Source organism: Montipora foliosa, chromosome 10 (assembly GCF_036669935.1).
Source record: "Montipora foliosa isolate CH-2021 chromosome 10, ASM3666993v2, whole genome shotgun sequence".
NCBI classification, from domain to species: domain Eukaryota; kingdom Metazoa; phylum Cnidaria; class Anthozoa; order Scleractinia; family Acroporidae; genus Montipora; species Montipora foliosa.
Window position 1 is genome coordinate 35,927,738 of NC_090878.1, and position 11,140 is coordinate 35,938,877.

The following is an 11,140-nucleotide window of genomic DNA, read 5'->3' on the forward strand; positions in this document are numbered from 1 at the left end:
AGTTGACCAATAACATCTTCGACCGGACTTCTTATAGTATCTACTGACGTCACACAAATCACTGACGATGGCTTCCGCTCAGGTTGTCGAAACGTCAGTCAATGTCATCTCAAACAGTCCTTTTCAGGACTACACTCACCTGGACGATCGTACTTCACTTAATTATGATAAGAAGCTGTCTCGTCTTTTTAGCATTTGGATTCATTTTATTTGACGCAAACCGAATGCGTGCACTTTTTCACAGACATCAACGGTTGATGGATCAAAATATAGTGAGAAATCACTGATATAAAGGGAGAGAATTTAAAGTCCAAGAATAGGCAGGCCCCTACGGGAGCCCTTGTAATAGTAATTCTTCAACAGAATATATCTGTGATCGATCAATCAATTAATTAATTAATCAATCAATCAATCACTTTATTAACGTGGTCAGTACACTTATCTAATAGCTAGTTTCCAGGTAAGCCACGAAATAATAAAGATAAACATACAAAAATGAGACTTCCTGTGTATAACAGAAAACTACAATTAAGAAAACTGACAAGCTATAAAATATAATCTTATAATGATCTACAAGACATGGTCAACACGGTTCCGTGGGATTTACTGTTTTTAAACTGTTCTTAAAAGCGGTATATGTTAGAATCCTCCCAGTCTTGTCTGGTATAGAATTCCGCAATGCATGATCTTAAGCCGGTCAGTTGTAGAATTCACTGTTGGAAGGTCCACTATTGTGGTACCTTTGTGATTATACTTGAATCGCCTTACAGTTATAGGATCACGTAAACAGACAGGTCGGGATTCGCTGGTTAACATTTTGAAAACAGTTGACAATAGTTTGGCTAATCGTTGTTCGTGGAGACTTGAGAGACCAATCGCTGACGGAAATGGGTAAGCCAGGAAATCGTTGCGGCACCAGCCTTTTATTTCGAATATTTGGATGACAGAATTTGATGGTTCGCTAAGTCAAGAGCTTTTTTAGCCAATCCAAAGCGATGGTGGGGTACCGATTCCAGTTGCTCTGTTTCACTACACAAGATGTTTCATTTAATTGTGCTAAAATCTCTTAGGGCACGGTACCTACACAAGAAAGAAATCCATGTGAGGTGATTTTGACATCATCGTTGAATGAATATAGTGTCTTGAGCAACCAAGTAAGTCTTACGCAATACTTTGCACAGCGTTTTACTTTTTATTTTTTCCAGACAGCCGTGCCGTATTTTCTTCCTTGTCTTGCAATAAGAATACAGTCGACCAGCTCGTCTCTGAAGTTGTAAGGGATTTTGTGAACAAACAGCTTCATTTTCATTTTTTCACCGAGGGCCCACTGCAGGTCTTGAAAAGAGATCCAACATAGATCTCGTTTCCAGGATCCTTTACAAGAATTTTTGTTCTGCTTACCACGCCACTGCCATATTAAAGCGCGTGGTATCCACTCTGGCTGTTTCCCTTGGATTCCACCTGGGGCATGCGGATACTGATGTAAGGTTCCATACAACGTTTCATCTGGAATGTGAGTATCCTTTAAAAATTCAACAAAGTCTTTCCCGATCTGGCTGTGCAGTACAAAGTTAACAAATTGTCGTATCGCAATAATGTGTGTTGCTCCCCTATAAATTGTAATGTTGTGAGGTGGAGGGGGTTTCTTCTCACCCCTAACGAACTTATTCTTGATAAAACGGTGTATGAACTTCGTGCGGGTTTGGAATTCTTCTTCCACAGGAAAACTGGCAATATTGTTGTTGTTTTTAAGAGTTTCCAATGCTCTCACAATTTCTTTGTTATCATAAAGTGGAAAATCTTGTCCAACTAAACTAATATAATATTTCCATTTCACAGAAGACTGTAAAAGCTCTTCCATACAATTGAGGTGAGCTTGAACCAAACTAAAATGTCCCCAGAAAACACTTGTCCTATTGGTGACGACAAAGACATTTGGAAGACAGCGTATCATAGTCTTTATGGCTCTTAGCAAGGCGTCTGGGGATTTTGTGTCGATATGAATGCAGTACACATTGTTGGGCATATAGATTGCTTGAAGAATTCTCTCCACTAAACGTGCACTTTTGTATAATGTTATGGAGTAAGCGATGGGTAGCTGCTTTTCTTCTTCGGACACAGGAGGATGGCGGAAATGGTGTCTTAAGACTTGAGCACAGTCCTGATTGGGAGTGTACTTGGCGTTAATTTCTGAATCAGGTGGTGTTCTAGTAACAGTTCCCTTTAGCTTTTCCTCGCCGGATATAAGCTTCTGGCACCTTTCCCACGTCGTGGTCTGCAAATGATAAAATGCTAACTTACATAAGTAAATCAGTAGTTACGTATTTCATAAAACATAAAATAGTTTGAACCCAGGAGTTAAATACCTTAATGGATTTCCGAGAAGGACGGTTGGCAGTGACTGACGTTCGGACAACCTGAGCGTAAGTCACCTTCAGAGTCAAGTGACGGTTGGAAGTACAAGCAAATGTAGTGATGCACTGGTCTGTGTTATGATTGTTAGTGGGAAAAGTAACGTGATTGCTTGTGAGGATGGGTGAGTGATGATTGGTGAATTAGGACGATCCGGTCGCAGACGTTTTTTAAGCTGAGAGGAAAAAGTTGTGTGTAGTTAAGGTTTTCTGTCAAGTACTCGTTTGTAAGACAAGGGTAGAAGTAGGCAACAGTTTAATGTAGTTTGTGTACCAGGTTTTAAGTGCAAGGCGCTGGTAATTGTTCCTACAGTAGGTTAAGCATGTAGTACCCTGCGATCAGGCTCCATTTTTGATAGCAGAAAAAGAAACGAAAAAAGCGAGCGCCGACCAAAGAGGACATGACAGCGATGCTCAATTGGGCCTGATCGCTGGTAAGGAAGTGGAAGAGTCCCAGTCAATATTGTCTTTTGCTCTTGAATGGTGTTCAGCAATATTGCTATTGAGATCACCATTCTTAGTCGCTCGTTTGTGTTCTGTAAGTCGTTTATTTATATTCCTGCCGGGTTTACCGATATAAGAGGCCTGGCAATCGCAGCATGTGATCTTGTATACTGCTCCCTGTCTGTTCTTGGGGTCGTCTCTGTGTTTGACATTAGTTAGTGAGCCTCATAAAGTCGTGGGAAACGCGTGTGTCGTGAGGTTGTGGTATGGGTGCGATAGTTCAGTCCCTCTTATGTACGGTATTGTCGCTGTGGTAGCGGTTGACGAAGTAGGACTGTTTTCGCTTTGTCTGATGTATGTGTTGCGTTTGAAGAAATCTGTGTTACAATTGTTCTTCCTAAAAACGTTGTTTTTAAAAGTATTCAGTCTCGTTAGGTAAACTATCAGTTGAGTCCCAAACTATCGATATTCTCGCCTCATCAAGGTTCTTATAGTGGTCGCTTTGTGTGTCCTGGGATTGTAAGATGTTTACCGGGTTCAATAGTTCAGTGGTAACACGTAACCAAGCAGTCTAGAAATGGTATAGTGTCTGTTTTCTTCGATCTAATTGGTGAAGTGGATGTCAGCATTTTGCTTAATAAGGTGTTTTTACTGAGAATTCTTCCGTTCTTTGTGTACTGCCGCATAGTATCGTCATCGTGACGTAGCCATAGGGGTAGTGTTAGCTTTTATGTTGTTAGGGCCTATTCCACGATGTTTTGCATGACAGTTTCATCCACAACAACGGAAACGATTACGGGTGAGATTTTAGCTTTCTTGTGAATTTGTCGGTAGTATTTTCCGTTGTATTGAAAGTACGTTGAAGTTAGGCACAGGTGTAAGAAGTCTCCATCGATCTGTGGGTAGTGATGGTTGAAACAAGGATTTGTTGATGCTAGTCTTGTTGCAGTCTATGGCTAGTTGGAGTAATATGTTAGTAAAAAGTCACGTAACGTCAAAAGATACTAAAAGCGCCTTATACCATAGGCATCCCAAGCTCCCGTCACTACAGACAGCCGTTAAGAATTTAAACGCGTTGTAAGACTTTGTATGGGAAATAAAATACAGTCGATTATGAAGCCTAAAAATTGCTCAATTTAACGTTCATTCAATAAAATGAATCAAAATGACTCACCATGGAGCTGTTACGAGAAGCCGTTATGGGGATGGGGTAAGTGTTGCAATGACTGTACCTCATCGGGTGGAGTTAATTTGACCTCGGACCCAAGCTCCGTGTCTCGTGCGGCGATCAGTAGCAGTTAAATTCATCAGCTATCGTGGAAATCGAAGCAGAAAATGCTCATTTCCAGCCAAGTGCGTGGGGATTTTTGACTACGAAACATTCATTGAGGTTCGCAAATGATGTGGCTTTAGCTTTGCGTGAAAAAATCTTGGCTGGGATGGATTTTTGAGTTGCAAAACGCCTCTGAGCTGACAACGGTCGAAATCTTAGTGTGCAGCCTTGACTTCGTCTTAGAACATTGAAAACACGGACTTCCCGAAACTGTGAAATAAACTCCAAAAGGCACAGGAATACACCAGAGGTGAGTCATTTTGATTCATTTTATTGAATGAACGTTAAATTGAGCAATTTTTAGGCTTCATAATCGACTGTATTTTATTTCCCATACAAAGTCTTACAACGCGTTTAAATTCTTAACGGCTGTCCGTAGTGACGCGAGGTTGGGCTGCCTATGCTTATACTTGAAAGCTAGTATAAAATTTTAGAACATACCAAATTAAATCGTTGTCAACCTCTACCTGCGCCTTACAAACATAACTTAACAGAAAACCTTAACTACACACAACAGTTTTTCCTCTCAGCTTTTAAACTTACTGCGACCATCACTTACAAGCCGGATCATAATTCAGCAATCACCACGCACAATCCTCACCAGGAATCATATTACTTTTCCCACTACCAATCGCAAAGACCAGAACATCACTACATTCGTTTGAATTTTCAACCGTTATTTGACTCTGATGATGACCTCCGCTCAGGTTGTCAAAGTTACGTTAGTCACTGCCAACCGTCCTTCTCAGGACTGCTTTCGCCGAGACGATCAATTTGTATCTAGTTACTTATTTCCTGTTGATCTGGAAGGCATGTAGTGAAGTAAGCCTGGTGATTAGTCGGGGCTATTCACTCGGAACAAGGGGCCCATATCCCCGAAGGACAGCTAACATTCTTATTTGTCCGTTGTTGAGATTTCCTGCAAGAAACATTAAATAACGAAAAACGTATTTTGTACTTGGTGGAGTTGTATTTTAAAACTATTTTTAATGGCATATTGTAGGCGTTGACATTTCGAGTATAAACCTGTTTTTCTGATTTGCGGTTTTCTGAATCTTCTAACAGCAATGCTTGACAACGTATTTTGTGAAATGATAAACGGTAGGATTGAATTTAGTTTTGTATTATTTACACAACAATACGTGGAGACATTTTCTTTTGTCTGCTGGTATGCGTTGTAAACAGGTATGTTACTTTTATATATTAAGAGTGCATTCAGTACACTACACGTGGTTCAACGGCTGCTGTTCAAATTTTGGGAAATGTGAGTACTCGGCTAGCATTATTTGCACTGAAGCAACGATGAGCGATAGTGGAGGTGAAGTCTAGGGTTTTTGGAGTGTCCTTATAGTTTTAGAGCCTTACTACAAAGGGGAAGATATATATTGCCCCTCCTCTTCATAATCTCATCTTCTTTTACCCCCTCCCATTCTATAATCTAGTGCTTTTCTATTATGATCAGCCATTGTTTTCAGCCCTCCTTATACCTTTTACAATCAAAGCCTCACCCAGCTTTTAAGATAGTTAGTAATTGTCCGTGGCTATTAAATACGTCAAAAATATTTCTTTTTCATAGCACCCGCCCTTTTTGGTATGTCTTGGTGCAGTCTAAGGCTAATTGGAGTAATATGCCAGTAAAAAGTGGCGTAACGTCAAAAGATACTAACAGCGCCTTACACTTGAAAGCTGGTATAAAATTTTAGAACATACCAAATTAAATCGTTGTCAACCTCTACCTGCGCCTTACAAACATAACTTAACAGAAAACCTTAACTACACACAACAGTTTTTCCTCTCAGCTTTCAAGCCTACTGCGACCATCACTTACAAGCCGGATCATAATTGTTGGGAATGCCTCCAAAGTTATCCAACACTGTCACAATTTTTGAAAACGATTTATTGATCCCTCGTATTACAAGATTTTTTCTTCTTCTCTCTTTTCAACCGCTCCCTTTTTTTTAGACAACTCCCCCTATTCTGATTCGTCTTGTACATTCTCATGATTTCCGATGTAATTGTATTGCCAACAACGATTTGACCCCAAGTTCTTAATTCACACATCACTTAACACTTCAAACCGACATTATCAAAAGGGCTTAAATATATTAAACCGAAAGGAAGGTCCGAGGTCTAGGTGAGATCGCGAGATTTTAAGTCTAATGCGTTCCGGAACAAGATTTTTCAAAAAGTCTCAGATCCTCGAGGAAACGCTGCCAAAATGTTGTATACACTCTTCACTATGAATTTAACTTACTTTCACCAACATTTCAATGTTATTACGTCGAAATACTTGTTTTTTAGAGCATCCGCCATTTTTAGTATGTCGCCAGCATACTTATCAGGGGCACCCAACGTCAATTTTCGGAAAATATCTGTTCGAAAGACGATTTGAGATCTAGAATTTTCGGAACATTTGTTGTAAAATTTCTTGCTTGCCTGCCTCTCCTAGGATTTTCGAACATCTGAAGAATGGCATAATTGCCCATTTTTAACGGATTTTTACCCTAAAAAGGTTAGAATTTAGGCTAAAATTTTCGAAAAGGTAAGTTTTGATCCCTATAATTTTCGGATCACTAGACTTTCAGCTAGGAAATCCGAACAGATGAAAAATTTTTAGGGAATAAAAATATGCCAATATCTACCGTTTAAATTCTTAAATACGTTTGACAATGCTCTGTTTAAGTGGTTTTGAACTATATTCTCGTTGGGTGCCCCTGACTTATTCGAGAACACTTGGAGCGAGGACTGATGACGTTACTTACTCAACATTTAGCTCGCTGCTACTTGAGTAAACAATGGAAAACATGTCTTAAAGCGAAGGTTCGTCTTCTATTGATCATGATTTATCGAATTCGGAGTTATCATTTGACTACGAGAAAAACATTCTGAGTCACTTCCCTGTGATTATAACGATTTAGACTCGTGGCTACTGAGGAAAAAGCAGCCGCATATCGATGGGAAAGAGCTCAAGAGGAAGAACAAGAGGAGTACTTCGAGATCGTTCGAATTAATTGAGATTAGATGATATATTGGAGTCGTGATTTTGTCTGTTTACTATTGTTCCCTTCATCTGTAAAAATTCAAATTTCTCGTTATTTTTTTCTGGGTGCAAATGTTCGTGTTGTTCTTCGGACGCGGTAACAAAGGCCAATGAAAGGCTAAGGAGTGCTTCTGCTGTTACTAGCGAAATTGATCGGTGGGTGGAGATGCTGGAAGGAGTTGCGGATGACGGAGAACTACAGTACCAATGATCTGCCTGGGTTTCAATCTTGTTGTATAGACGAGTGGGTTTTAAAAATAGCCGCCAAAGGATTAAGAAACCGAAAGAACAAGCGATACGCATCAATGTATGAGCAATGCCAAACGGCGAACTCTCAAAATTAAAGCACTGTGTAATAAGCTTAATTTTTATTGCCCTTTTTCAGTTTTCCTTGTCTTTAAATATTTTCTTGTATTTTATAACGTAGAAAATAAGAACGATAATGGCAATAACTTTCCTAGCTCCTGAATAGTTTTCTACGATCAGTTTCATACCGACAGTTTATTCGTCTTTTTGGGGACCTCATGGGGTATTTATTACACAGCACTTGCCGAGACTTCGCAGTTAGGCCTTGCTCATAAATTGATGTGTGTATCGCACGTTCTTTCGGTTTCTTAATCCTACGGCAGCTATTCCTCAAACCCACTCGTCTAGACAACAAGACTGACACCCAGACAGATCGGTGGAAGTTCTCTATCATCTGCAACTGCTTCCAGCTTCCCCTGGCACCGATCAATTTCGTACAGCAGAAGCATTCCTCTGCTTTTGTTACCGCTGCCAAAGAACAACACGTACCTTTGCACCCAGCAAAAATAACGAGAAATTTGAATTTTTACAAATGAAGGGAACAATAGTAAACAGACAAAATCACGACTCCAAAATGCTATTTAAACTCAGTTAATCGGAACGATCTCGAAGCATTTCTCTTGTTCTTCCTCTTGAGCTCTTTCCCGTCGATATGCGGCTGTTGTTTCTCAGTAGCCATGAGACTAAATCTTTATAATCACAGGTAAGTGACTCAGAATGTTTTTCGAAGTCAAACTATAGCTCCGAAGTTGATAAATCAAGATCGATAGAAGACAAAGCTTCACTCGCGGACATGTTTTCCTTTGTTTACTCAAGTAGCAAGGAGCTAACTGTTGAGTAAATGACATCATCAGTCCTCGCTCCAGGCTTTCTCGAATAAGTATGCTGGCGACATACCAAAAATGGTGGATGCTATGAAAGACAAGTATTTTGACGTAAGTAAGTTAAATTCATAATGTGAAAAGCGTATACACCATTTTGGCGGAGTTTCCTCGTGGATTTGAGACTTTTTGAAAAATCGTGTTTTTTCGTCAGAGTAATTCAAAGCCATACCATATTGTTGTAAGGCTGGCATCTTTGAAACCAATCAAAGCAGTAAATAGTAAGACCTAACCAGGAGCCCTACAACTCCAGTGCTACCCTTGGTCTATGTAACGGCATTTTCACAGATCAAGCTACTTTTAGACGAGGAAGATTTGGCTTGCACGAGTGACCATTCTTCATTGCGTGGGTAATACTTTAATTTCTTGTGCAAAACTTGCAACTAGCTGGAGAAGTCTGGTTTCCCGGGAAAGTCAATCCAAAAATAACTCGGCGTGTAAAAACGCCGCTCCACAAATATAATGAAGTTGTACGCTCCTGGCTAGCAATAGGCTCCTGACCGAGTCGGAATGCAGTGGAAACTCGGAGCGGAAAGAGAGCATTGCATTCCTTCGCCGTTCAACCAGCCTTGCTGTGTTTCATTTCCCATAATTTCCATCCTTCACCCAATTTTGTTACACACGTCCTTGCTTAATTACACAGTTTACGAGAAACACTCAAAAGGTCTCTACTCCAAGTCTTACTTGTAAACAACTTAAATTTACTTTGTGCAATATTCTCAGTCTTTCTTTTTACTCCTTTTCGGCCTGTTTTATTCCTTGGGTTGCTCAAATTACTCTAGATCGATTTTACTAACGATTTTCCTTCAGACTTTGATCTTTCTTTCGGTTATAGTAACTATCCAATTGATCTCATGGGCTAGGAGCGAGGCTAATCCCGCCAAATGAGATTTTAGCCCACATCATCAAGGGCTTAGCTGAGCAAGAAAACTTCGCTTCCCAACTTTTCAGCCAAACGTTCTCCAGTAATCAAGAGTGCTCACGTTCAAACAATGGCTTTTTTGTCAGGTTGACCACATAAAAGACCATACTAGAATGGCTTCTCTTGAGAGAAGGAAGTGATATATTGGTACCCTGTCTCCAAGTAAAAGATGGTCATTTTGTAATGTAGATATAAATTGCTAAACAGATTGAGAAACTATTGAACTTTATCTGGATTTGCACAAGTAGTCATGTTACACATAACCATTGGTTATATTTCGGCTGAATACTCTCTGGGAAAAGACTGAGGATTCAACTAGTGAATTTTCCTTTTATGAATTACCTCTAGTGTGCTTGTTGGCGAAGCCTTGTTTGTCATCTGTTTCGTCATCAGCTCTGTTTCATGTGATGGATATTTCAACTCTGTCCGCATACCGTTTTCAAGACCACTCAAGGGTGTTGTCGTTGACTTCAATCGACTTTGTATTGTTGGTTGGCTTGGGTTTTTATTGCGTGATCTCATTTGGTAAACGATGATTAATTGCGTGACAACCAAGATAAAACACACAAGCAGAACAGTTTTTGCAGCTGACAAAGCCATCAAAGTTCATTCCTTCAAAAAACAAACTGTGCATCTTACAAAATATATCCGAGACATTATTTTGTTTTTCCTCAAAAACACAAGATGGGGACAAATTTAGGTCGCAAGCTTAGGCGGTAGTTCTAAATTAGACTTGGCATTGAATGTCTTAATTAGCATTGGGCTTGCCTCCTTTTCAGAATTCTTGCTTTTGATGCAAGGTGGCCCCGCAAGCTTACGAAAAGCGGCTCAAATCAACCAAGCTCAGGGAGTCGCAATCTGTTTAGGAAAGTTTCATTGGGCTGAACTGTATTATAAAAAAAAAACCAAAAAAACAAGTTGAAGGTCAGTGATAGGGTACTAAATATATCTCCTTCAATAACAGTAATAGCGTTTTATTAACAACGTTAATGATAAATATTAATAGTAATAATAATGATTATGATTATGATAATGATAATGATAATGATAATGACGAAAATATATAGCATGCCGTGTGCAGTTTCATTTTACATCGAAGTTTTCGTCGAGATTTCCGCGTTCCCATCGGACAGTAAATGAATTAAGTAAATGGTAGAACCTAGGGAGCACCAGTGAAATTTTTCTCCCGGCATTGACTTTTTAGCAAAAACAACAGGCCCTTGTTTCACACAAAAATGCAGAAAGTGTTAGTTGAAAGGCACCCAAGAAGAACTGAGCGATCCTTCATTATTTATTCGAGATGGTTGGCTGGTAAGATCCGGCAGAAAGCAAAACAAAACGTTTTGACCCGTTCAAGGGAGGATGAAAAAAGACATGACCCCTAGAAGCTACTGGCATTGCCGTGTTAAGCTTGGTGAAGTGAGAAAAAACACTGCAAGTTTCGTGTTGTCCGTCTTCAGCAATTTTTTTGTGCATGGCAATGTGAACATCATTCCCTGGTTTCACCAAGTTAAGATGTTTACTCGGGCATTTTGAGTTTGTTTGCCTATGTTTTCTTTAGTTGAAGAGGCGAATCTTTCATTTTCAATGTTTAGAAACAAGATGGACTTCAAACTTCATCCAGAGCTCGATATACGCACGCTAAGCATGAACCATCTATCAATCAGACCCATAGCTTCTGCTTACGCACCCTGTGTGGCCGGTTTTGTGTGTCCACTGCGCTTGAGCAGCTAGACTACACAGCTATCAATAACCTTCACTGGTTTGGGACGTCATGATGTTGCTGTCAAATGCCGCTAATAA

General features: G+C 39.8%; 1 protein-coding gene across 3 annotated transcripts in view; it reads right to left on the minus strand.

The window, feature by feature from the left end:
• Positions 1 to 400: 400 nt before the first annotated feature.
• The window catches only part of LOC137973662 (N-acetyllactosaminide beta-1,6-N-acetylglucosaminyl-transferase-like), a 24,975-nt gene continuing 14,235 nt past the window's right edge, over positions 401 to 11,140 (minus strand). Inside the window, exons 2-3 of one of the 3 annotated variants that reach the window (XM_068820517.1) lie at positions 9,680 to 9,949; positions 401 to 2,275 (exon numbers count right to left, since the gene is read on the minus strand). In XM_068820517.1, coding sequence (XP_068676618.1) covers positions 1,193 to 2,275; positions 9,680 to 9,937 — 1,341 coding nt within the window. In that variant the 5' untranslated portion in view covers positions 9,938 to 9,949 and the 3' untranslated portion in view covers positions 401 to 1,192. Of the gene's footprint in view, positions 2,276 to 9,679; positions 10,224 to 11,140 lie in introns of all 3 variants that reach the window. The other 2 variants (XM_068820518.1, XM_068820519.1) reach the window with 2 other exon arrangements.